The sequence below is a fragment of the Tamandua tetradactyla genome, chromosome 11, assembly GCF_023851605.1.
Source record: "Tamandua tetradactyla isolate mTamTet1 chromosome 11, mTamTet1.pri, whole genome shotgun sequence".
Taxonomy (NCBI): Eukaryota; Metazoa; Chordata; class Mammalia; order Pilosa; family Myrmecophagidae; genus Tamandua; species Tamandua tetradactyla.
Genome location: NC_135337.1, coordinates 76368005 through 76394351, shown reverse-complemented (window position 1 = coordinate 76394351; position 26347 = coordinate 76368005). Strand labels below are relative to the sequence as shown.

The 26347-nt window shown below is 42.5% G+C and overlaps 1 protein-coding gene and 1 pseudogene across 10 annotated transcripts in view; both read left to right on the top strand.

Moving 5' to 3' along the window:
* CATSPERD (catsper channel auxiliary subunit delta) overlaps nt 1–26347 on the top strand; it is a 91965-nt gene that overhangs the window by 46362 nt on the left and 19256 nt on the right. For all 10 annotated transcript variants that reach the window (XM_077121040.1, XM_077121042.1, XM_077121044.1 and 7 more), the window contains 6 exons: nt 1527–1609; nt 4080–4256; nt 17681–17794; nt 19618–19707; nt 20375–20433; nt 24878–24956. In XM_077121040.1, coding sequence (XP_076977155.1) covers nt 1527–1609; nt 4080–4256; nt 17681–17794; nt 19618–19707; nt 20375–20433; nt 24878–24956 — 602 coding nt within the window. The remainder of the gene's footprint in view (nt 1–1526; nt 1610–4079; nt 4257–17680; nt 17795–19617; nt 19708–20374; nt 20434–24877; nt 24957–26347) is intronic.
* LOC143650348 (nascent polypeptide-associated complex subunit alpha pseudogene) lies at nt 5063–5821 on the top strand (annotated as a pseudogene).

Genomic DNA, 26347 nt, shown 5'->3' with positions numbered 1-26347 from the left:
TTTTTTTTCTTTTTTGTGAAAAATAACAAATATACAAAAAAAGCAATAAATTTTAACACACAGCACCACAATTAGTTGTAGAACATATTTCAGAGTTTGACATGGGTTACAATTCCACAATTTTAGGTTTTACTTCTAGCTACTGTAAGATACTGGAGGCTAAAAGAGATACCAATTTAATGATTTAGCAATCATACTTGTTTGTTAAACCCTACCTTCTCTGTGTAACTCCACCAGCTCCTTTGATCTTTCTATCCCTCTCTTTAGGGGTGTTTATGCTATGACCATTCTAACTTTTCCATTTTGGAAGGGTCTATCACTAATATGGGGTAGGGAGATGGAACTATCTAATAATCTGGAGAGGCTGGGTCCTCTAGGTTTCAGGACTTATCTGGACCAGGGACCCATATGGAGGTTGTAGGTTTCTGGAAAGTTACCCTAGTGCATGGAACCCTTGTGGAATCTTATATATTGCCCTAGGTGTTCTTTAGGATTGGCTGGAATGGTCCTGGTTGGGTTTGGCAAATTATGATAGGTAGCAAGGTCTAACTGAAGCTTGCATAAGAGCAACCCCCAGAGTAGCCTCTTGACTCTATTTGAACTCTCTTTGCCACTGATACTTATTACACTTCTTTTCCCCCTTTTGCTCAGGATGGAATTGTTGATCCCACAGTGCCAGGGCCAGATTCATTCCTGGGAGTCATCTCCCACACAGCCAGGGAGACTTTCACACCTGGATGTCATGTTCCACATAGTGGGAGGGCAATGATTTCACTTGCAGAATTGGGCTTAGAGAGAGTGAGTCTTGCACCAATTTTTAAAACTTTTACAGTGCAATATGTGTTATTCTGAACCAAACCAAAGGTAAATTTCTCATGGTTCTTGCTGTCTCCTATAGCAGCACTTGAGGGAGAATAGAATTTTTATATATTTCTAATAGATAAAAAACAAACCTATTGAAGTCCTTTCTTTCTCTTCTTTTTTTTTTTTTTTTGAAATCTTAAACCATGTACCAAGTTTTTGGTTCAAATTGGTAGCATAATTTAAATTTAAATTACATTCTATTAATCGACATGAGTGTATTTCTGTAAGCATATTTTTGTTGAAATAAACATGGTAGGTTTTTTGTTGTTGTTGTTTGTTTGCTTTTTGGCATGGGCAGGCACTAAATCAAACCTGGGTCTCCGGCATGGCAGGTGAGAACTCTGCCTGCTGAGCCACCATGGCCTGCCTGAAATAAACTTTTTTGGGGGGTGGTGGTGGTGGTGCATGGTCCAGGAAACAAACCTGAGTCTACTGTGTGGAAGGCGGGCATTCTAACCACTGAACTACTTATGCACCCGCCTGAAATAAACTTTTGAAAATAAAAAAAAGAAAGTAATTAAGAGTGATATTTCTGAAGACCAACAGAGAGAAAATAAGCCTTTGCATTAACCCTGCATTATGTCTTTTAGAAATAACTTTTGTCCGTTGAAACAACCATCGTGATTTTTTTTTTTTTGCTCTGTTTTGTGTTTTTTTCCTAGATGAAAATGAACTGGCGGTGTTAACCAGAGAGAATCACTTTTATTATGGCAGTCTGGGCATCCTGTCAAACTTTATCATCAAGGTAGGTGAAGATCCAAGTAGGAGTATTACCCATTGGTAAGGAATGGCAATCCTGTTCTGGCACTTCTGATCTTTTTGCCAGAGGCTAGAAACTGCTCTGATTTTACAAATAACAGCAAAGACAGCTGAGGCTTACTACACGCTTGGAACATGGCAGGTGCTGGACTCGGCTTCTGCTGTGTATGACCCCATTTAACCCCAACAGCAGTCTTAAGAAATAGTGCCTCATCGTGCCCATGGACAGGTGAAAAAACCGAGGCACAGAGAAGCTAAATCCGCTGTCCAAGGTCACGGACATCATACCCGTCTAGTCTGCTTTCATCCTTTCAGCTGCCCTGCTGATACCCATCAAAAGCAGTAGGTTCTCCACCCAATGTGCTCAAATGACCAATTCCTGGGACACCAGAGTTTCAAAGAGAGAAAGAGTGTGTTGCTAGGCGCAATGCAGACAGCACATGGCCTAGTGGTCCAAAATCTGTCTCCCTGAACTGTAGTAACTCTGATAGCTTTATGGTATCTAAAGACGGGCAGGTTTTAGGATAAATGAACACAATGGCTCCAGATGATGTAATTGGAGGCGATCTAATTATTGAGTGTGTGCAGATGTGTTACATGCCCAGTCACTGAAGGTATGCAAGAAAATGGCAGCCTTCGTATGATGACGGGCATGATTTTTAGTATTATAATGGGGTATAGGTGACTTATAGGTTAATGTCCAAGTACTGTACATGTCAGGCAGGCCCACTTTGGTTAAATCCAGTCTTGGTTATCAAGATAACTTTGGAATCGGGGTGGGTCAGTTCTGGGCCGACCCAAGGCCCTTCCTTAATAAACATTAGGGGCTGTCTTTAGCAATTATAAGACTTTAATGTTGAATAACCAGATAAAATGGGTACTAGTGCGGGACAGTCGCCAGGCTTTCACAATCACAAGGGCACAAAATAAAGGCTATTCAACCAGTATCAGAGACCCAATCAGCTGGGTTCCAGTTCAGAGACTTCAGGTGTTTCCCTCTGTCTAATATACCAGAAAGTAAAAAAGGAATGTCTACATAATGCTTCAGTAATCATAATCATCCCCTAAATCCTCACTTCTAAGTTACATTGCAAAAGAGATAATGCCATCTACCTTTTCCCAAGTGAGAGAGCTGAAGCTCCAGTTTTTGTCTTTCCCAAGGTCACATAACTGGTGAGCTCCCGAGTCAGAAGAGTGTCCCAGGGCTTCTAACTCAGCTTCAGTGTTTTTCCCACTGCATCTAAGGCCACCGCATTTCCCCCGAATTACCCAACAAAGGAATAGGGTAGGATGGTTGGGTGGAAACCCGAGAATCGCCTCTTTGAAGCCTTCATCCTCATCTTCCAATGAGGAAGGGGTCCCACAAGTACCTTGAGTTTGAGTCTCTCTCCGAAGAGACCCACACACTGCAGAGAAGTCAACACCCATTTCCCAGGCACACTGTCCCATGAGAAAATGCTGGGTTTCCTCTCTTTATAGAACAACTGGGGGCCAAATGAAGTCGAAGAGTAGCTAACTTGCTACCAAATTGTACTCAACAGCTTTTTTTTTTTCAGATGATTAAAAACTTTTTATAGCTTTTCAAAAAGAGCAAACAAATAATCCAAGAAAATATTATAATTTTAACAGAGTGAAAAGCAAATTTTGTTTTGCATGAAGATACATATGATAGGAAAACTGTTAAAAATCTTTTTAAAATTTATTTATTAATTAAAAAAATTAACAAACCAAATAAAACATTAACATATTAACATATATAATCAGTAATTCACAATATCATCACTTAGTTGCATATTTATCATTTCTTAGAACATTTGCATTAATTCAGAAAAAAAAGACAATAGAAAAAGAAATCGAACAAAAACAGAAAAGAAAAAAAAAGATTACACCTGCCATACCTCTTACTCCTCGCTTTCATTGATAGCTAGCATTTCAAACCAAATTTATTTTAACATTTGTTGCCCCTGTTATTTATTTTTATTCCATATGTTCTACTCGTCTGTTGACAAGGTAGATAAAAGGAGCATCAGACACAAGGTTTTCACAATCACACAGTAACATTGTGACAGCTGTATCATTATACAATCATCTTCAAGAAACATGGCTACTGGAACACAGCTCTACATTTTCAGTCTCTCCATTACATCTTGACTAACAAGGTGATATCTAATGCGTAAGAATAACCTCCAGGATAACCTCTCAACTCTGTTTGGAATCTCTCAGCCATTGACACTTTGTCTCATTTCACTCTTCCGCCTTTTGGTCGAGAGGATTTTCTCAGTCCCTTGATGCTGAGTCTCAGCTCATTCTAGGATTTCTGTCCCACATTGCCAGGAAGCATGCTCAATGACTTTTATTTTGTCTACCTTTCTTAAGATCTAAAGAATAAGATAAGATTTCAGTCTTCAAAAAAATTAATTAGAATGATGTGATCTCAGCAGTCGTTTTCCTCTTAGTTTGCAGACCAAGATGTCTGGTCCAAAGGCGCGACCCTCATGTTCGATGACCCCGGGATCCTTGAAATCTTGACCCCAGTCCCTGACGCACTTCATCCGGCTTTTGATTTCCAGCTGTGCTTTGTGAACATTCAGGAGATACTCATGGACCCAATGCTCCACGTTGACGTCTGCAAAGTACGTGGCTATAACTGCTTACATCATTCATCAGTGTACTCGGAGTTTTTCTTTTTTTTGTTTTCAACTTTTTACTGTAGTAACAAAGTCACAGCTCAGAATCTCCCCATGTGACCCACTTTCCAGCGTACAATTAAGCAGCAACATGAACATATTCCTTTTTAAAGACAAACGCAAAAGACCCGGAATTGGGCACTTTTCAGCCAGCACCTACACATAAGAGCACCCAGTAAGGATGCCCAGTTAAATTAGAATTTCAGACAAACAGTGAATGTTTTTTGTTTTTTTGTTTTTTTTTTAGTATGAATATGCCCCACTCAATATTTGAGACACATTGTATTTTTATTTGCAAGTTCCAGCAATCTTAATGCCAGGTCACTTCAGGTTCAAAGACTGGACTTCCCAATCTTGAACAACTTTGTGTCCTTTATTTTAAAAAGAAATACATTTTCGGGGGTGCAGGTGTAGTTCAGTGGTAGAATTCTCACCTGCCATGCAGGAGACTCGGGTTCAATTCCTGACCCAGGTACTTCCCTAACAAACAAACAAAAGCGAACAAACAAAAAATTCAACAAATGGTGATGCAATAAGGGTTACATAGAAAAATCATGAAATGTGACCCTTGCCATATAGCATACAAAAAAACAAAACAAAACACAGAAATACATTTCAAAGTAAAAAAATTTTTTTTCAAGTAACACATTCTGCATTTCTTGTATCTCAAACTCTTTGAAACAAAGATATCAACCAACCTACAAAAATACGCGGGCCCCTCTTTCTGCCACCATCTTGGTTCCACATTCATGGCACAAAATGCCCGGTGAAGCCACAGAAACCGTCCCCGCTACAGAGCAGGAAGTGCCACAGCCCCAGGCTGAGACAGGGTCTGGAATAGAATGTGACAGTGATGAATCCGTACCAGAGCTGGAGGGACAGGGTTCTACCCAAGCAGCCACACAACAGGCTCGGCTGGCAGCATCAGCTGAAACTGATGCAGAACCAGTCAGTAAAGCAAAACAGAGTCAGAGTGAAAAGAAGACACGAAAGACTACATCCAAACTGGGTCTTGGACAGGTTGTAGGAGTTGCTAGAGTCACTATTTGGAAATCTAAGAATATCCTTTTTGTCATCACAAAGCCAGATGTCTACAAGAGCCCAGCTTCGGACACCTACGTAGTTTTGGGAGAAGCCAAGATCGAGGATTTATCTCAACAAGCACAACTAGCAGCTGTTGAGAAATTCACAGTACAAGGTGAAGCTGTCTCAAACATTCAGAAACACACACAGACTCCAACTGTACAAGAGGAGAGTGAAGAGGAGGTGGTGGATGAAACAAGTGTGGAAGTTAAGGACGTGGAATTGGTCACGTCACAAGCAGATGTGTGGAGAGCTAAGGCAGTCCGAGCCTTGAAGGACAACAGTGATGATACTGTAAATGCTATTATGGAATTAACAATGTAACCATCTGAAAATGAGGAAATTTTTTTGGTGTTTCAAAAGAGTAACCTGCAGCTTGGTTTGAAATTTTTACTGTTTCTATCATTAATAAAGTTATGGCTTCTTGTTGGATGAAAAAAAAATACACGTGCAAACTACCGCTACACTTTCCACATCGCGGGGTGGGGGGGGGAGGTTTAGGGGCGTGGCACCCCATGATGTGGAAAATCTGTGTAAAGAAATTTTTTTTCAGGGAGCTCCCTAGCTGCCTCTTGATTGGTAGTCACTGCCTCTCTTGTTACTTTTACGTTGTATAGGCTAAACCTTTTTTAAAAAATTTTCAAACCAGCCTTTGCTGGCCTGAAAATCCGTGGGGGTAGACCATTCCCATTCATTTTCCTTTAGGGAATCATATAAAGACTGAGCCTTTTCTTGTCTGACACCAGAGTCTACCAGAAGGACTATTTTAATAACAATCCTGCACCCAAAAGAAGGTTGCGCTTTCTACCCAACAGAGTTGCAGATCTCGTGGTTTATGTAAATGCTTTGCAGTTTTTGTTGGTGTAGCTACAGTAACAGCTTCAAGGGGGTTTCTTCACGTGTTGTCTGCAGCTTCTGCAAGACTCCCCCGAAATCACCATTTAATTTCTTTTTTATTATTATTATTTTGGGGGGTGCACAGGCCAGGAATCGAGCCCATGTTTCCCCTGTGGCAGGTGAGCATTCTATCACTGGACAACCCATGCACCCCCCATTTGATTTCTTATGCCAACCTGTGATATGTTGAAATCATGATTGAGAAAGTCGCAATGTGGGAGGGAGAAGTGTCTTTGGAAGTATGGAAAGTAAGTGATGCGGTTATCAGGGCTACTCCCCTTTTGTGTGGGCCTCAGGCCTTTCTTGATCCGGGGTGACTTACCTCCACGCGTCTCTGGAGAGGGAGACTTGATTGGACTCAAGGCGGCCACCAATCCGTTGAGGCCGAGCCTGACCCAGCCAAAACTGACTGATTAGGAAGGGGGGAAATTTTAGAACTATGCATGCATCGATTTGGATTCATTCTTCTGCAATGATTGGAAGTCTAAATCACATGGGACTTGCACCAAAAAGGCCTTTGTTGACCCATGTACCCAACAAATCCAGAGAGGCTGGCCTTCAGGTGAGGCTTAATCTAGCAAACTCAACACATGCCGCCCGGGAAATACTTTCCCTCCCCCTTCCCACTCTGCATTCCATGGCATTTGTGCTCCATCCTGAAGCCCCATCCTATCACCTGCAGGAAGCTCCAGGCTGTCATGAAATGGTAGCAAGCTCACCACCAATATTTTAGACCTCACATCTTCAAACCCCAGTATCCTGGGGAAGAGAAAGAATCCGTACTATGTGCTGCAGAAGCCAAGAGGGATTCCAAACAGCAAATGTCTTTCATGGCTCATTGGCTCTAAGAGGGTGCAAAACTGGTCACCATGGCTGGGGAACCTACTCCTTGAGATAGAGGTAGGGTCAGTCCCACTGGGTCACCTGCCTGAGGATGGCAAGGGGTAGTTTCCCAAAGGAAACTCGAGTACTTTCAGGAAGCAGGACTAGCTGCTGGGTGGAAGTAGTAAAATGTCTTCTCCAGGCCTTTCCTGATCCTATTTCCCCAGCCCCCAGTGGGAAAAGCTGTTTCTGAGTCAGTCTTGTCCAGCAGTTTCATCCCATCCTTTAATGTTCCAAGATTCACTAACTCAAAGTTAAGCATTCTGCTTGGAGGAGCCCAGCTGACCTCAGTTCTGTGTATCTGCAGGGCCACTTGCCACCTGAAGGCCACAGACAAACCAAACAAAAAATTCCACAATGTCTGCTTCCAAATGATCTTTGGACCAGTGTCTATGGTACTTTGAAGCTCTTATGTAACCCAGAAAACCATGTTCTTAAATTTAATCCATTCCTGTGGGTGTAGACCTATTGTCTACACCTATTCAAGACCTGTTCAAGGTGGGTCTTAATCCTTTACTGGAGTCCTTTATAAGAGGATAAAACACACAGAAGAAAAGAGATGAAATTCAGAGAAGCTCATGGAAAAGCCCCAGAGAAGCTGAAAGACAGGACACACCTAGAGAAGCTGAGAGAGGAGACCTCTGAAACCAGAAGCAGAAAGCAGCAAAATCTGGAAGGGAAGGAGAGACCTGCAGACGCTACCTTGTTCTTTGTCATGTGACAGAGGAGCCCAAGCTTGCCGGTAACTGGTCTTCAGAGAAGGTATCATCCTGCTGATGCCTCAATTTGAACATTTTTCACAGCCTTAGAATTGTAAACTTGCAAGCTAATAAATCCCCATTATAAAAGCCAACCCATTTCTGGTATATTGCATTCCAGCGGCTTTAGCAAACCCAAACCATGACATGTGGTGAAATGAGAAAATAAGGACACCTGAGCCAGATGCTGAGTTTCTTTATTTACTAAAATTTATCTTTTTATGAGATGGCAGTGGCGAGCAATGGTAGTTGGCTTTTTTATTTCCTCTATTTGATAAAATAAAATGTCAACCCTCAGCCATGGTTTTTTTTTGCCGGGGTCCCTGAAATCATGTGTCTGGAAATTGCTGGCCTAAGGCAGAAGTTGAGGAAACAGAAAGAAGGAAACAGCAATAGAAAAGCCTTTACAGAAATTTCTGAACCTTTTTGTGTGTGTGTGGACAGGCACCGGGAAAAATTTCTGAACCTTTTGGAAGACGATGACTCTGATTTTCTAAATCTCCCCTGTGCTACATTGAATTTTGTCCCCCAGCAAACACATAATCTTAATCCGTGTCCATGCGGGTGTGAACCCATTGTAAATAGTGCCTTGGGAATGTGCCATTTTTAGTTGAGGTGGGGCCAACCCAAGCAGTTTGGATGGGTCTCAATCCATATTACAGAAGGCCTCAGGAAAAGAACCTGGAGGTCACAGCAAGAACACGGACAGCATTTGCCACGTAATGTAACTGGAGGCAAAATGCAAAGCCACGCAATGCCAAGGCCTGCAGCCAGCCAGCGCCAGATCTCTACAGTCTTCAGGGAGAAAGCAAGTCTCACAAGACAGCTTGATTATGGTCTTCCAGTCCTAAAACTGTGAGCCAACAAATTCCTGTATTTTAAACCCGAACCAGTCTGTGGTATTTGTGACAGAGGCCCTGGCAAACTAAGACACCCCCACGTGAAAATGACAGGATGTCTGCAAAGCACAGCAGAAACCCATGGACAAAAGCTGGAGTGAGTTGAGCAACAAAAATAAATAACAATGTTGGATAATAACCCAAAGTATAAAATAAACATGCATGAGTCAGTCTTGATATAAATAAATGACTGAATAAATAAATTACTGGGGGAGAAGAGGCCATATCTCCCTTACAGAAGAATTCCAAAAATACAAATACATGCTCTCCTCTCCCTCTTGCTTGAGTGCGGACTGGATTTAGTGACTTGCGTCCAAGAACAGAATATGGAAAGGAAAAAAGAGCAACTTTACAATGGAGAAACCTGCCGGATCTCACCTTCCCCAGATGACCCCAATGAACGCCACCCGTGAAAAGTTATGTGGATCGCATGCTTCCTGATATGGTGTGGTGAGAAAGGCACATCACCTCTGTAATCTTCCTCCCCCCAGGCCTATAGCCTATTCTAACCGTGAGAAAACACTGGGCAAATCCCGATTGAGACGCAGCCTCAAAATACCTGACCAGTATTCTTCAAAGCTGTCAAAAGTCTTGAAAAACAAGGAAAGGCAGAAAAATGGTCACAGATCCCACCCTTTTCAAGGGCCTGTGTAGCAGCCCAGCTCTCTCCAAATATGGGCATGGAGTTTGCAACCTTGCAGGACATTGGGGAGACCACCATTTTCTCAGCTCCAACCTCTCCAAGTATTGGGGCAGCACCCAGGCTCTCTGCCACCTCTGGGTCACACGCTTAACCCACTCAGAACAGTGGGGTGGCAGCCAGGCTCTCCCCAGTTGTGCTTCACTCTCTCCAAGGACTGGGGCACAACTCTTCCAGAACATCGAGGTGGAAGGCTCACCTGCTCTCCAGGTGCTTGAGTGGGGCTGCTCTCCTGGCCTGAGGTTTCTTGGCTTCAGACCTTAGCTTCCATGGTTCTACCTTTGAAGTTATTTTTCCTTCCATTTGTCCCTTTTCTGTCCCTTTTAATCCAGACTGGCAGTGGTTCTGTTTATACAGATCCCATAGCCCTCTTGTTGGTTTTCTATGTGGTAGGCAGGGATTATAACCATCAGACAATAGAGCTTTCTGCAGATCCTTTCTGGTTAACTCCATCTCGAATCCTGGCTTTTTTCTGAAATGGCTGACTGATTCCATGTTTGGTTAAATCCTCACATAGGGCACTATTCTCTAGGGTCTCCCTTCTGGAAGCCCAGAATTTTCCTGACCATCAGTTTCTGATTTCTTTGTACACAAGAGTTCAGTTCTCAGCTTATCTCTTTCCTGATACATTTTACTATAAGCTGCAAGGAGAAACAAGGCTGCACTTTCCACATTTAACTAGGAAATCTCTTCTTCTAAATATCTAAGTTCATGGCTTTTAAAATCTACCTTCAATCCAAAGCAGGTAAGTCAATTGTGCTAAATTTTCTGCCACTTTACAAGAGTTGCCTTCTTTCCAGTTTACAATAACTTGTGCATCACTTCTGTTGAAGGCCTTATCAGGAGTATCTGCAGAATCCAAATTTCTACCAACAAGCCTCTTCAAAACATTCTAGGCCTTCTCTATAAAGCTCCTCACAATTCTTCCAGAATCTTCCCCTTATCCATTTAAAAAGCCATTATAACACGTTTGATGTTTGCGGACCACAGCTGCACTGTACTTCTCTGGTTCCAAAATCTGTTTTAGTTTGTAAAAGCTGCTGGAATGCAATATACTAGAAATGGAATGGTTTTGAAAAGGGAAAATTTATTACATTGCAAATTCTCAGTTATAAGACCATGAAAATGTCCCAATTAAGGCACCAACAAGAGGTTGCCCTCACTCAAGAAAGGCTGATGCCATCTGGAACACCTGTCAGCTGGGAAGGCACGTGAGTGGCATCTGCTGGGGTCTCTGGCTGTGTGGACTCTATTGGCTCTAGGCTTTTTCCAAAATGGTTCCCTCTTAAAGGAATCTAGTAAGTAACCCCAGGTTGAATGGGTGGAGACACATCTCCATGGAAACCATCTAATCAAGTTACCACCCACAAGTGGATGAGTCACATCTCCATGGAAACAATAAAAATTATTCCACCGATCAACAATTCCATCCTGAGCAAAGGGGGGGGGGAAGAAATGTAATTAATAAAGTATCAGTGGCTGAGAGAGTTCAAATAGAGTCAAGAGGCTACTCTGGAGGTTGCTCTTACACAAGCTTCAGGTAGACCTTGCTACCTATCATAACCTGCCAAGCCCCAACTGGGACCATTCCAGCCAATCCTAAAGAACACCTAGGGCAATATATAAGATTCTACAAGGGTTCCATGCACTAGAGTAACTTTCCAGAAACCTACAATCCCCATATGGGTCCCTGGTCCAGATAAGCCCTGAATCTTAGCCCAGCCTCTCCTGAACATCAGATAGTTCCATCTCCCTCCCCCATATTAGTGATGGACCCTTCCAATAAGAAAAATTTAGAATGGCCATAGCCCAAACACCCCTGAAGAGAGGGATGGAAAGATCAAAGGTGATGGTGGAGTTATACAGAGAAGATACAATTTAACAAATGAATATGAATACTGAATCATTAAATTGATATCTCTTTTAGTCTCCAGTATTTTAGAGCAGCTAGAGGTAAAAACCTAAAATTGTGGAATTGTAATCCATGTCAAACTCTGAAATATGTTCTACAAACTAATTGTGGTGCTGTGCTTTGGAATTTATAGCTTTTTTGTATATATATGTTATTCTTCACAAGAAAAGAAGGAAAAAAGTTGATTGTGATGATAAAAAAGTGTTTAAGCCCTCTAGCCTCCTATATTCTGGAGCATCTAGAAGGAAAAATATGAGAGGATCGTTTGGTAGCCCATGAGAAACTCTGGGATCTGTGCTGTAACCACTTGTTGAAGAGCGCTTTGAAAATTATTGCTTTTTTATTTCTTTGCTTTGTATATATGTTATACTATCAGTAAAAAAGTTTTAAAAAAATCCCACCCAGCAATATTGAGTGGGGGTTAAAGAGTGTGGCTTTTCCGGGGTACATGGTAGTTTCAAACCAGTACACTTATTTATTTAAGATATGAAAGTTAGGAGAATCTGAGTGAAGGATATATGGGCACTTTTGGTATTATTTTTACAGTTTTTGTAAGCCCAAAGTAACTTCAAAATTAAAAAAAAAGTTTTAGAAAAGAAAACAAAGAAACAAAAACTAATATAGAGATGAAAAGGATTTAAGTGATGGTAACAAATAATCAAGATGGGCAAAGAAGATGCAAAATACATATTTAAAGAAAAATGAAAACAAGGAAATACAAAATACATTAATATTAAAACTACTGTTCAAGAAAAGTTCCCTGAAATAAAACATAAGAAACTATTGAAAGAGTAAACAGTTTACCTGAGAATGTCAAATCAGAACATCTAACACTAACACGTATTTTAGTCAAGTAACTCAATTTTAAGGATAAAGGACACTTCTTTTGGGCATCTTGGCAAAAAGAACTTGTGATTTATACAGGGAATAAAAAGAAATTTTCATCAGACTTTTGGACAGCAATACTCTACCCCAGAAGAAGACATCTAAGGAAAGAAAATGTGAGCCAAGGATTCTATAACCAATACAGCTGACCTTTAAACATGAAGGACAAGACAGCGTCTTATCAACATGCAAGAACTCCTGGAGTACTGTTCTCATGAGCTTTTTCTAAGGGCCCTATTAAACAATGAGCTTCAGACAATCAAAATATTTAGATGGATAGATATAAGAACTGGTGGTCAGTGTTTTGTTTATATATGTTTATATATTTACTTGTAGAACTAAGATGAAGATTCGAGTGGCTGTATCATCTGATGGTGTAGATTTAGTTTGACCTGTAAAAATGGGGGACAACTAGGGGTCATATATGCAAAAACAATTTTTTAAATTTTGTTTATTTTTACTAACAAACACTCCATCTTTTCCCTTCCCCTCACACTTCTAGTAACCTCTGATCTACTTACCTGTGAACTTGCTGTTTCTAGCCATCTCTTATAAGTGATATATACTATTTGTTCTTATGTGCCTGTATTAGTTTGCTAAAGCTTCTGCAATATACCAGAAATGGAATGGCTTTTATAAAGGGAATTTATTAAGTTACACTTTTACAGTTCTAAGCCTATAAAAATGTGCAAACTAAAGCATCCAGACACAGACACCTTAATCCAAGGAAAGTTAATGGGTCCAGAACACTGTCAGTTGGGAAGGCATATGGCTGGTATCTGATTGTCCCTTGCTCTTGGATTCTGTTGCTTTCAGCCTCTGTTTCCTGTGGGGGTTCTTCACTTGGCTACTACAGACCTTCATTTAGCTCCTCTGGACACAACTCTGGGTTCTGGCTTGCCTAGCATCTCTTGGGAAGACACATGGTGACATCTGTTGGGGTCTGTCTGTGTCCAGGCATCTGCTCTCTCTGTTGGTACTCCAAGAATCTCCAAACATCCATGTCTCTGTCAGCTCTGAAGCAACTTTCTCCAAGCTTCTGCATCTGAGTGTTCTAGTCTGCCAAAGCTGCCAGAATGCAATGCACCAGAGATGGATTGGCTTTTAATAAAAGGGGATTTTTTTTTTAAGTTAAAACGGTATAATTCTTCAGAGGAAAAGCAGCTAACTTTCATCTGAGGTTCTCTCTTACACGGAAAGGCACAGAGCAATCTCTGTTGGCCTTCTCTCCAGGCTTCTGGGTTCCTACAGCTTTCCCTGGACTGATCCCTTTCTGCATCTCCAAAGGTCTGGGCTGAGCTGTGACTGCTGAGATGAGATATGCTGAGCTGCTTGGGCTGTGCTGCACTGAGCTCTCTCTTTTAGTCTTCCCATGAATTAAATTAAACATCTCTCATTGTGGAGACTGCATATGTAATCAGCCATAGAAGAGTTTCACAAGCGAATGATTCAGATCCACAGGAACAGAACCAGGCACCATCACCCGGCCAATTTGACAGCTGAACCTAACTACCACACTGAAGTTTCTCAAAAACAATGTTTTCCCTTTCAATGGACCCTAATAAACTAATCAAGACCCACCCGGAATGGGTGGAATCGCATCTCCATCTAATCAAAAGGGCATATCCATCACTGGCCATGCCACATCTCTGTGAAGATAATCTAATCAAAACGGTTTCCACCCTACAATATTGAATCAGGATTAAAGACATGGCTTCTGGAGTACAGAGCACCTTCAAACTAGTACAGTGCCTTACTTTTCTCAGTGAGCAAATGTTTTCAGGAGTCTTCCAAGTTGCAGCATATTTCTTGACTCCATTCTTTCTTATGATCAAATAATATTCCATCATGTATATGGACCAAATTGATTATCCATGCTTCTGTTTATGGACACTGTGGTTGCTTCCACCTTTTGGCTGTTCTGAATAATGCTGCTAGAAACACAGGTATATATGTACCTGTTTGAGACTCAGTTTTCACTTTCTTTGGAGATATAGCTAGAAGTGGAATTTACCAGGTCATGTGGCAATTCTACGTTTAACTTTGTAAAGAAGCGGCATATTGCTTTCCACAGCGTCTGCACCATTTTACATTTCCACCAACAACACATTAGAGTTCCAAATTCGCTACAACTCTTCAACATGCATTTACCTTTTTATACTTTTAAATACCAGCCATCTAGTGGGTGTGAGGAGGTCTCTCATTGTGGTTTTGATTTGCATCCCTAATGAACGATGATGTTGAGCATCTTTACATCTGCTTGTTGGCCATTTGCATATCTTCTTTGGAAAAATGTCTGTTCAAGTTCTTTGCCCATTTTTTTAATTGGAGAAACAATTGTATAAACTTTTCAGCATTCATATTTGGTGGGGGTAGTTAGTGTCATTATTCTGAAACTGTTGTATATGTCTCAAGTGAGATAAAGCAAATGAATAGCTGTGGGACAGTATAATCCTGTCATCTCCTGTGTCCTTGAGAACCAGGCTTCTTGGTGAGGAAGAAAGGAGATGCAGATATAGTATAGCTAAGATGAAATAAAAGCTAAGCATGTTTAGATGATGTGCTTTATCTAAACCGTGTTAAGGTGAATCTGTAGATGACACTAAAGATTTTCTTTTCAGAGCCTTTCCTGTTTGAGTGAAGCATTTCCTGAAAACAGTTGAAATAAGGCATGGTGAAATAATTACTTGATAACTCTTATGATCATATTTATTTAAATTTTCAAATAAAAATTTGAAAAGTCCTTAATATGTGTTTTATAATTTAACACTTAGATTTGGATTTGGGGCAAAAGCAGAGTTTGTGTAGGTTTTTAATTAAGTAGTGCCTTGTTGAAATTATTTCAACTTGCTTTGAAGAAATAATGTATTTTTTTATCATGCAGGTAAAGGGAAATCACTATTAATTTCCCTTCAATATTTCAAAAACATTCAGATTTTACAGTTACTTTCAAGAAACACTTCTTGTAACCTTGCAACCTGAAATGGGAGAATTTTTATTTTTTATTTTTTTTTGATTAAATTTTTTTATTGTGAAGAATAACATATACACACAAAAAAGCAATACATTTCAAAGCACAGCAAAGCAATTAGTTGTAGAACAGATTTCAGAGTTTGTATGGGTTACAGTTCCCCAATTTTAGGTTTTTACTTCTAGCTGCTCTAAGATACTGGAGACTGAAAGAAATATCAATATAGTAATTCAGCACTCATACTCTTTTGTTAAACCCCACCTTCTCTGTATAACCCCACCATCACCTTTGATCTTTCTCCCACTCTTTAGGAGTATTTGGACTATGCCCATTCTAACTTTTTCACTTTGAAAGGGGCTGTTGATTATATGGGATATGGCAATGGAACTAGTTGATGTTCTGCATGAAATGGGAGAATTTTCAAACACCCAGATTCAAACCTTTGCTCTTTCCATTGACTGGAAGATCTGTATTATTGAAACATAGTGGACTCATCAAAAATCTCCCTACATATTGAGAAACCATTTCTACCTTGCAAACAAACACCACATCATTTGAAAGTTTTCATATTAGGCTTGTAAATCCAAAACATACTATATTTTTTAAAAAAGAAAGATTAAATAAAAGCCCTGAGGTTCTCAATTAGAATTGGGAATAGCAGCTAAAACGCAGGAGGCGTCGATCTCTAAATATACATGTGAGTCTGTGTGTCTGTTTTCTGGAAAGCTCTAGAAACAATGACCAATCAGCAGCCATTGGTGATGACCCAGATGCCATCATGGTCCTGTAATATGATGTAATATGACTTCCCATTAAAGGAAACCAGGGCTTCTTGGAGATATGTGCAAGATAAACTGGAGTGACTTGTCATTTTGCAGGCTGGGATGCTTATCAAAGCCTACTGGTTCATGTCAAAAGAACTGAGGAGCCAACCTGAAGAGGCTCCCACTGGCCAAAGATACAGCAATTTGAACTTCAATAAGAATGATGGTGGATTTTAACCCATGATGTCATATGGTATATTTAAAAAAATTTTTTGTGGTGGAATGTTGGATATATATATTATATATGTAAATATATATATATATATATATATATATATATATATATATATATATCTCCTATAATTTGTCATTATAACCATTTTTAAATGTACAATTCAGTGGCATTAATTACGTGCACAATGTTGTCCTTTCATCACCACCATCCATTACTAAAACTTTCCCATCACCCCAAACAGAATCTCTGTTTCCATTTAAGCAGTAATTCTGCCATTCCATCTCATTCCAGCCCCTAGTAACCTCTTATCTACTTCCTGTCCCTATGGATTTGCTTATTCTAGATATTTCATATAAATTGAATCTTACGGTATTTGTCCTTTTGTGTCTGGCTTCTTTCACTTAACATATTTTCAGGGTTCATTTGTTATCAGAACTTAATTCCTTTTTTTTTTTTTTTACAGCTGAATACTATTTCATTGTCTGGATAAACCACATTTTGTTTATCTGTTCATATGTTGATGGACAGTTGAGTCATAATGATATTATAAAAGAACAACTATTGCTCACTTTCCTAAGATGACAGGAAGTCAATTTATTATCTTGAAAAGTGGGCAAGTAAAAGGAAAGAACCAGGCGTTTATCCTCATCTTTCCTTTGAACATGCTGGATCAGCAAATAGTTGAGGGAAAATAATTTCTGATACAATTCTTCCCACTAATACATAAAAACAAGATGGCAGAATGTCACCACTTGGCAACCCCATTGGATTAATGGATGTCGGCTTTGAGCATCCTTGGCCAATGACATTAGATTCAGAGACAACCAGACATGAACACCCCCGGTGAAAGCTCACACCACCCCTTGCCAAAAATCATACCAGCCCTGCCAATGAGCTCAAACCCAAGTCTAATGGAGCCTCTGGATCCAACAGACAGTTTTCCAGAAATGCAAGGACAGAGGAACGTGTTCAGCTGTGCCAGGAAAATCCAGATCGTTCTACAGCTCACACAGCCTGGGCTGCTCCAAGATAAATGGAAAGGGAAAGAAAGCAAAGGAAGGGGGACCCCTCCCATGAGGCCTAAAAGACCACAGTTTCTGAAAACGGGCAATACGAAGTTACATCGTCTCGAGATGCACGCAGACCTCTCTTTAGTAATGCTAAAAACAATTTCAGGGAAGCAATGACTGTAAATGTCAGGGTGGGGTGCTCTCAGGGGTTGGGAGGGGGTGCAGATCTTGGTGTGGATTAAAGCCAACTCAGGCTGCTGCAGTAGTGAGACTGGAAGATTCCATCCCAACAGACCTCTTCCAATCCACTTGCTCTTTCTTTTGGGAGCAAAAAGTGGATCTAATTTTTTTTTTATTGTTTCAATTCTAACTAGATCGAACTTCTCCAAGGAGAATTTGAGGACAAAATGTATACCATTGATATGAACAGCAAATTGGAATTGTCAGCGCTGATGATACCCCGTCCAGGCAAATCACCAATTCCAATAGTAAGTACATCCCCTGGTCTGTTTGGAGAGGATGTGTGATACCTGACATTCCACAACAACCCTCAGCCCCATGCCAGAACCCCTCCAAGTCTCCAGGAATTCCTCAACTTTATCCCAAGGGGAGACACTCACTCATCGTGCCTCATGGAAAATGTTCTCTGTATGTCTTTCTCTTCAGCCGGCCTCTACATGTTTAGGCTAGAATGGAGCTCTGGTTGTCTGTCCATTTGCCTAGCCTTCCCCCCACCTCCTTTTTTTTTTTTAATTATTATTATTATGGAAGCACCTATATATAGCATCAAATTTGTCATTGTACCTGTTTGGGTTTGCTAACCCTGCCAAAATGCAGTATACCAGAACTGCGTTGGCTTTTACAGTGGGGACTTACTTACGAGCTTACAGTTCCAAGATAATGAGAATATCCAAATCAAGGCATCACCAGGCGATGCTTTCTCCTTGAAGCTGGCTACCGGCAATCTTGGGCCCTTCTGTCACATGGCCGGGTGCATGGCAGCATCTGCTGGTCTCTCTCCTCTCTGCTGGGTTTCTTCACTTCCAGCTTCTGCCTGCTCCATCTGTGGCTTTCTCTCTCAGCTGCTGTGTCTTTCTCTGAATTTCATCTTCTTTTAAAGGGCTCCATAAGAGGATTAAGCCTCACCTGGGGCAGGCCTTGACCGAAATAACCTAATCATAAGTCCTCCCCCCCACAACACAAACACAATAGGTCCGTACCTACAGGAATGGATTAGCTTCTGGGGTCTATAAAGCTTCAAACTACCACAGTCACCTTTTTTTTTTTCTGCCCACTCTCCGTAACCATTACAGTCACCATTTTTAAGCATACAATCGAATGGCATCAACTACGAACACAATGTCATGCCACCATCACCACCATTTCCAAAAGTTTCCCATGACCCCAAACAAATCTCTGTCCCCATTAAGCAATCCCCCCAACCCGGCCCCTGGTAGCCTCTAATAGACTTTCTGTCCCTATAACTTCACCTGCTATAGATATACCTCATGGAAGTGGAGCCATACGCTATTTATCCTTTTCGTGTCTGGCTTATTTTGCTCTACGTGACATCTTCAAGGTTCGTCTGTGTTGTACACAGACCAGCACGTCACTTCTTTTTACAGCCAAGTGATAGTCCACCTTGTGGGTGGACCGCATTTTGTCGATCCGTTCATCTGCTGGCAGACACTGATAATGCCGTGACGCACGCTGGCGAACAAGTGTCCGTCCGAGCCCCTGCTTTCAGCTTGTTTGGGTCTATACCCAGGAGTGGGGTTCCTGGGTCATCTGAAGACTCCATGACCAACTTTCTAAGGAGCCGCCAGGCCAGGCCTCTGTTTGTGTAGCCTGGTGTCCAGTCTCCCCCTGAGCTGCCCCGTGTTCTTTGCACAAACTCCTTTTCTTCTTGGCTCAGCCAGAGCAGCCTTCTGGGACTCTGAAAGCCTGGGGTCCCCAGGCTGGAAACCCAGGAGGCTGAGCCCAGATAAATCAAGCCGAATCGAACTGAAAACAGGGTGGGGTGAAGGCTGGGAATCATCACGAAATATGAGGGGTTCCCCAGTGGGCCTGAATGCCCTCTCCCCTCTGCCCCATCTGCAGCATGCCCCCCTCCCCCGGGCCTCTCCTAGGCCAGCTGTGGCAGGAGGTCTGCAGTGTGGGGCTTGGAGGCCACGCCCCAGGGTGCTGAGGGGTGGGGGGTGCAGGGGACCAGCAGCCACGTTTGCAGAACAAGCCCCAGATTTTGCTATCAGAGGGCGCATGGGTGCCTCAGCCCTGTGTCCCAGCCATGCTTCTCCTGTGTCTCCCCCAGGTGACTGTGAGCAACCCCCATTCCCTGGGGCTGCAGGCCATCACCTATGAGGACGGCTACACCTACGATGGCAACACCAGGCACAGGCTGGTGAGCTGGCAAAGGGGGCCCCAGAGGGGCACGATTGTTACCCAGCCCCATGACCTAGGGGCCCACTCCCTTCCCTCACACCTGTCCAGCCCAGAGCAAGGCCCTGCTCCCCCCCACTACCCTGCCTCCAGCACGCACCATGGTCCCTGCAGTGGGAAGACAGGCAGACAAGCATCACCCAAACAGCTGACATAGTGTGAAGAGCCAAAAATGGGGCACTCGATCAGCCCAGGGGAGTGCCAAGAGCTGAGCTCACTGGGTAAACTGAGGCATCAGAACCGAGGCGCCCTAGGGAGAGAAGGCTTGTAGGGGGCCCAAGCAGCCTCACCGTGGACTTTGAACTTGATCCCAGAAGCCCAGGGAGGTGTCGTGCGGTTGATGCCACAGACGGACACGATGAGGCCGCAACCAGCCCTTCTCCCCAAACCCTGGTCACCTTGCACCCAGATAAGAGGGGAATCAAAGCCACACCTGATTACGGTGCAAATGTAGCAAGGAAATGCAACCCTGCCCGTGGAGCCCCCATTTTCATGTGCTTCCAGAATCCCATCATGGAGGTGGGAATAGAACCAGAGGCGGGCTGGACAGCTTCTGGAGCCCCTCCCGCCCCGATTTTGTGACACCCTGACCTTCACACTACAGCCGCATTTTCTTTTGGGCTCTACAGAACATCTCCCTGAAGCAGCAGCAGCGCTGGGGCAGGGCTGACACTAACTTCATGTCCAGGTACTTGGCTGTCCCCTCGGCTGGGGCAGGTGGCTGCGGGCTGCAGGGCGCAGCATAAGGGCCTCCTTGGCAGGGGCAGGGAGGGGGAGGGGTGAGACTGAGGCCCCCCTCTGAGGATGGGATGAGTTGGCTAAATGCTGTCGGAATGCAAAATACCAGAAATGGAACAGCTTTAATAAAGGGAATTTTTTTTGGTTTCAATTTTACAGTTCTAAGGCCATAAAAACGTCCAAACTAAGGGAAAGAGACCTTAATTCAAGGAAGGCTGATGTCTAAATAAAGTTTTAGTAGCTGAGAGATTCCAAACAGAGCCAAGAGGCCACCCTGGAGGTTATTCTTATGCAGTGTATAGATATCTCTTTTTAGCTTGTGGTGTGTTAGAGGGGCTACAGGGAAGTGCCTAAACTATTGAACTGTGTTCCAGTGGCCTTGATTTTTGAAGATGATTGTGTAACTATATGGCTTTTACCATGTGACGACAGAGTTCACAGGCTGGGAATTGAACCTGGATCTCCTGCATGGTGGGTGAGAATTCTACCACTGAATTACCCTTGCAACTCCCCCTGCCCCAGAATGGCTTTTTAAAAATGGAATTTATTATGTTACAAGTTTACAGTTCTAAGGCTGAGAAAATGTCCAAATGAAGGCACCAACAAGGGATCACCTTCACTCAAGAAAGGCTGATGCTGTCCGGAACCCCTCTGTCAGCTGGGAAGGCATGTGGCTGGCTTCTGCTGGTCCCTTGTTCCTGGGCTCCATTGCCTTCAGCCTCTGTTTCCTGTGGTTTCCTCTCTAAGCGCCTGTATGAGCTCTGCTCTGCTCTGCAACAACTCTTCTCCAAGCATCCCTGACGGCTCTGAGCTCTCTCCAAAATGTTTCTCCAGCAAACTGATCAAGGCTCACCTGGAATGGGTGGGGTCACATCTCCATCTAATCGAAAGTTCATACCCACAACTGGGTGTTCCACATCTCCATGGATGTAACTATAATAAAAAATTTCTGCCCCACGATATTGAATTAGGATTCAAAGAAATGGCTGCTAAAAAAAAGAAAGAAAGAAAGAAACTGCTACTCCCACAAGATTGGATCATGATTAAAGCATGGCTTCTCTGGGGCACATAATAGATTCAAACTGGCACAGATATATACAACCTACTCTCAAAGGTTCATAAAATGATAGATAGACAGATAGAGTGATGGTGGATGGATAGACAAATGGGTGGATTGATAGCAGAATAGATAGGTGGATAGTTAGAGAGATACAGTGATATGGCAAAAAAGCTAAAATTGGTAATCTGGATATCTGGGGGTAGTGTATGGTATGTTGGAGTTCTCTGTATGGGTTTTGTATGGTTTTAGCAACTGTTCTGTAAGTTTGCAATTATTTCAAAATTAGAAGTTTAAGGAAAACGAAATAAAGGGATGGTTAAAGATGAATGAGAAAATGCAATCCAGCAATCAAACGAAAACAAACAAAATATCCAGGAGTAATACTATTGTTACAAGATAAAATATAATCTCAGGGGGTGCAAGGGTAGTTCAGTGGTAGAATTCTTGCCTGTCAGGTGGGAGACCCAGGTGCAGTTCCCAGAAGGTGCGTGCCCTCCACCACCCCCAAGAAAAGTCAGCAAATGGTGCTACAGTGATGGGATGGTCACATGGAAAAAGAATGAAATGTGACCCCCACCACACAGCATACAAATAAATAAATATATACATATATATATATATATATATATACATATAAAATCTCAAAGCCAAGTACATTAAATCAACATTCATTAAAATAGAGAGCTTATCTAGTGAATAGAGATTCAGTCCACAAAGACAAGTCATAAACCTTTATGCACCAAGCAACACGGCAAATACTCAAGGCAAAACCTCATGGAGAGGGTGGGCCATGGTGGCTCAGCAGGTAAGAGTGCTTGCCTGCCATGCCCGAGGACCCGGGTTCAATCCCTGGTGCCTGCCAATGTTACAAAAAAAAAAACCTCATGGAGAAGGAAAGGTGGAAGTTAACAAAGAAAATCTGGAGGTTAAAACCTGGGAATGTATAACACAGTGAATCCTGTGGTGGACAATGTCCATGATTAACTGTACAAATATTAAAAACTTATTTCATGAACTAGAATAATATATGGTATTATTACAAGGAGTTAATAATAGAATGGTATATGGGGGTAAATGCACCTATTAGGAACTAGAGTTAACAGTAATTTTTAATGCTCTTTCATCAGCAGTAAGAAATGTACTGCACCAATGCTACGGACCAATGATGGCTGGGGCGGGGTGATGAGGAGTATGGGATATTTGGGGTTTCCTTTTTTCTTTTTATTTCTTTTCTGAAATGACGAAAATGTCCTAAATTTGATTGTGGGGATGTATGCACAACCATGTGGTGATACTGGGAGCTAGAGATTGTGCACCTCAGATGGTTTCTATGCTGTGTGAGTACATCTTGGTAAAATAGCTTTTAAAAAAAAACAAACTCATAGAAACATTAGGAGGCCGTGGTTGTTGTGAAAGATATTAGTATGCTATGTTTAGAATCTGACAGATTAAGTGAATCCAAACCAAACCCTTGGCTCCCAGGATGTTTTGCAATGTTTGGAGTCATTTTTCGATTGTTATGACTGCAGCAGTGCTCTCAGCATGTGGTGGGCAGAGGTCAGGAATACTTCTAAACATCCCAGGATGCACAGGATGGACCCACAACAAATCATCATCTGGCCCCAAATTTCCATGGTATAGAGGTTGAGAAACCCTAGATGTAGAGGATTTGTATTATGTATATATAATAAAAAGTTATATATATATAACTTTGCTATAAATACAAAATATATGTTTTTCAGTTTTGCCTGTAGTGACTTTATTTTTTAAAATGTCATTCAGTTGTTCATTAATTTGGCCATGAATAGTCCTTGCAACAGAGAATTTTAGACCCTGTTCTTAGACCTTGTTCCAGAAAATTAGAAGTCAACAACCAAAAGAAAACTAAAGCCACACCAATAATGGAAATCTCCTTTACTTGGAAATTAAGAAACTCTTTTATAAATAACCCCTGAATCAAAAAACTCATGGAATACAGCTAAATGTACTCAGAAAAAGATTTCTATCCCAAGTACTTTCATTATTTAAAAAAAAAAAAGGACTAAAGATAAATGAACTAAATATTTAACTTAAGGAACTAGAAGAGTAGCAAAAAAAAAAAAAAAGGTTGGAGGATAGGAATTGATAAATCTGAAAATTACCACATCAAAGACTGTTTTGTTTTTGCTAAAGCTGCTGGGAATACAAAATGCCAGAAATGGTTTGACTTTTACAAAGGGGATTCATTAGGTTACAAATTTACAGTCCTAAGGCCGTGAAAATGTCCAAATAAAGGTATCAACAAGCAGACACCTTCACTCAGTAAAAGCTGACCATGTCCAGGCTTCCTCTGACACGGAAGGAGCATGGCAAGGTTTGCTGGACCTTCTCTCCTGGGTTGGTTTCATAATGGCTCTCGCAGCTCTTGTGGGTCTTCCAGCTTCTCCTGGGGCATTTTCCTCCTTTAAGCAATGGTGGGTCCTCTCTCAGCTTCTCCAGGGCAAAGTCTGAATTTCATCGCTTAGCTTGGCATCTCCCAGGGAATTTTCTATCTTCAAGCATCTGTGCTTTCTCCAAAATCTGTCTCTCTTAAAGGACTCCAGTAAACAGATAAAGACCCACCTTGGATGGGCAGGGTCACATCTCCATGGAAACCACTTAATCAAAAGTTCCCGCCCAGCAATAGGTCTCCCCCAAGATTGGATTAGAAGAACATGGCTTTTCTGGAGGTACATAACAGTTTCAAACCAGCACAAAGACCAAAGTACAATATAAAGTAAACATGGAACAAAACGTTGGTTCTTATGAAGACATCCATAATAGGTAAAACTCTAGAATCCTGATTAAGGATTAAAAGAGAGAAAAGTACAATGAACGTTACCAGTGGAAAATGAAAGTAAGTGATAATAAAAATAAAAGCTGTTAAAAGATTATTGGGATGGGCAGGCCACGGTGGCTCAGCAGGCAAGAACGCTTGCCTGTCATGCCAGAGGACCCTGGTTCGATTCCCGGTGCCTGCCCATGTATTAAAAAAAAAAGATTATTGGGAAATCATTATACGCTCAGTGACAATAAAATGGGATATTGGATGTTCTTTTAAATAAATTACATGTATATTTAAAAAAAAATAAAACTGACACCTGAAGAGGTAGAAACTCAAGGGAGGATGAGACCACCATATCCTTTTTCCTTCCTTTAGTATCCCCAGAACCCAGCTCAGAGCCAGAGACAGACCAAAGGGCCTCAGTCAATCTTCCAGAGTGAATTATTGAATGGATGAATGAATGAATGCCTCAGCAGTACTTTTGACTACAACACTGATCTACAATAACACAGGCATCCTTTACTTTTGCAGCATAAAGCAACCCACGATGTCCACCATCACCCTGGACGTAGCCAACAAGGAAATTTCCTGTGTGGACCTCAAGCCGCTGGTATGTCCCAACCCTTTGCCACCCCATATTCTGTGCGTTGTGTGTTCTGTTAAGAGAACTAGCAGAGGGTCAGGTCTGCTTTTCCTCAGTTGGGGTAACAGCCCTCCTAGGTGCAGGATGGATGGATAAGCAAAACTTGGAAGATCTATACCCTGGAATGCTATGCAGCCGTAAAAAGGTACAAAATACTGATACTTGCTACAATGTGGGCGAACCTCGAGAAAGTGATGCCGAATGAAAGAAGCCATGCAAAAGACCACATATTGTCTGACTCCATTGATATGAAATGTCCAGAAGAGGCAAATCCCTAGAGACAGAAAGCAGATTGGTGATTGCCAGGGAATGGGCGTGGGGAGGAAGAATGAGGAGTTATTACTTAACAGCCCAGAGTCTATTTTTGTGGCAATGAAAATGTACTGGAATCAGACAGTGGTGATGTTTGTACAACTTTGTGAAATGTCCTAAAAACCGCTGAAGTGTATGCTTAAAGAGAGAGAGAGAAAAAGGCACTGCTGCTCTCAGGGGAACTGAGTGTTTACCACCTGCCAGGTACTGTTCTGGAAGCTTCTTTATGTGCAAGAGCTCAATTAGTTAGTGCTGCAACCTCACGAGGTCGGTACTGTGATTCTCCCCGTTTCTCAGATAGGGACACTGAGGCAGAGAGCAGATCGGTCGCTGTCTCTAATGGATGCTTCCTCCCAAGCCTTCTCGCTCAGCCTCCAAACCCTGTCACCTGGAGCCAAAGGGGAGCTTGTTGGAGATTGGGGGCACGGGAGAAGAGGCCACACCTGGCAACAGAATTGGGGTCTTCTGCTCAGGGTCCCTGAATTTCCCGATGCAGGAAGGGGCATTAGATGAGCTTGGGGAGGGTGGGTCCCAGTGGGCAGCTGAGAAACGACAGGTGTCCCTGATGGTAGGGAGACCATGCTGGGAAACCCAGGTGGGTGGGGAGGGGGCAGCTGTGAAGGATGGACGCAGGGAGAGGAAGTCCTGGTTGGGGTGTTTTCCTCTCCCAGGCTTGTTGCTGGCCCACCCGGGCACTGGGGGATGTTGGCAGCTGGGGGCTGCCCCTGGGATGGCCACCTCTGAACCCCCATCAGCCCGAAAAGGGGCATCACCTGCGTCCCTCGAGTGTGGTGGTTGATGACCCAGCATCCCCGATGGAGCTGAGTCCATCCTGGCCCGGCGGCCGTGGGTGCCAGCAAGCAGGTCTCAGAGAAGGGGGTCCCCGCTGGGCTCATGTCAAAGGGTGCCAGGCCACAGGGCTGCTGGTAGCAGAAGAGGAGGCTCCCAGTATGCGGCTGGCAGGGGACCCTCACAGGCACCCCACATATTGCGCCTCACCTCCCTTCTTGAGGGAAGACACCTCCGCTTTCCATCGGAGTTCTCCA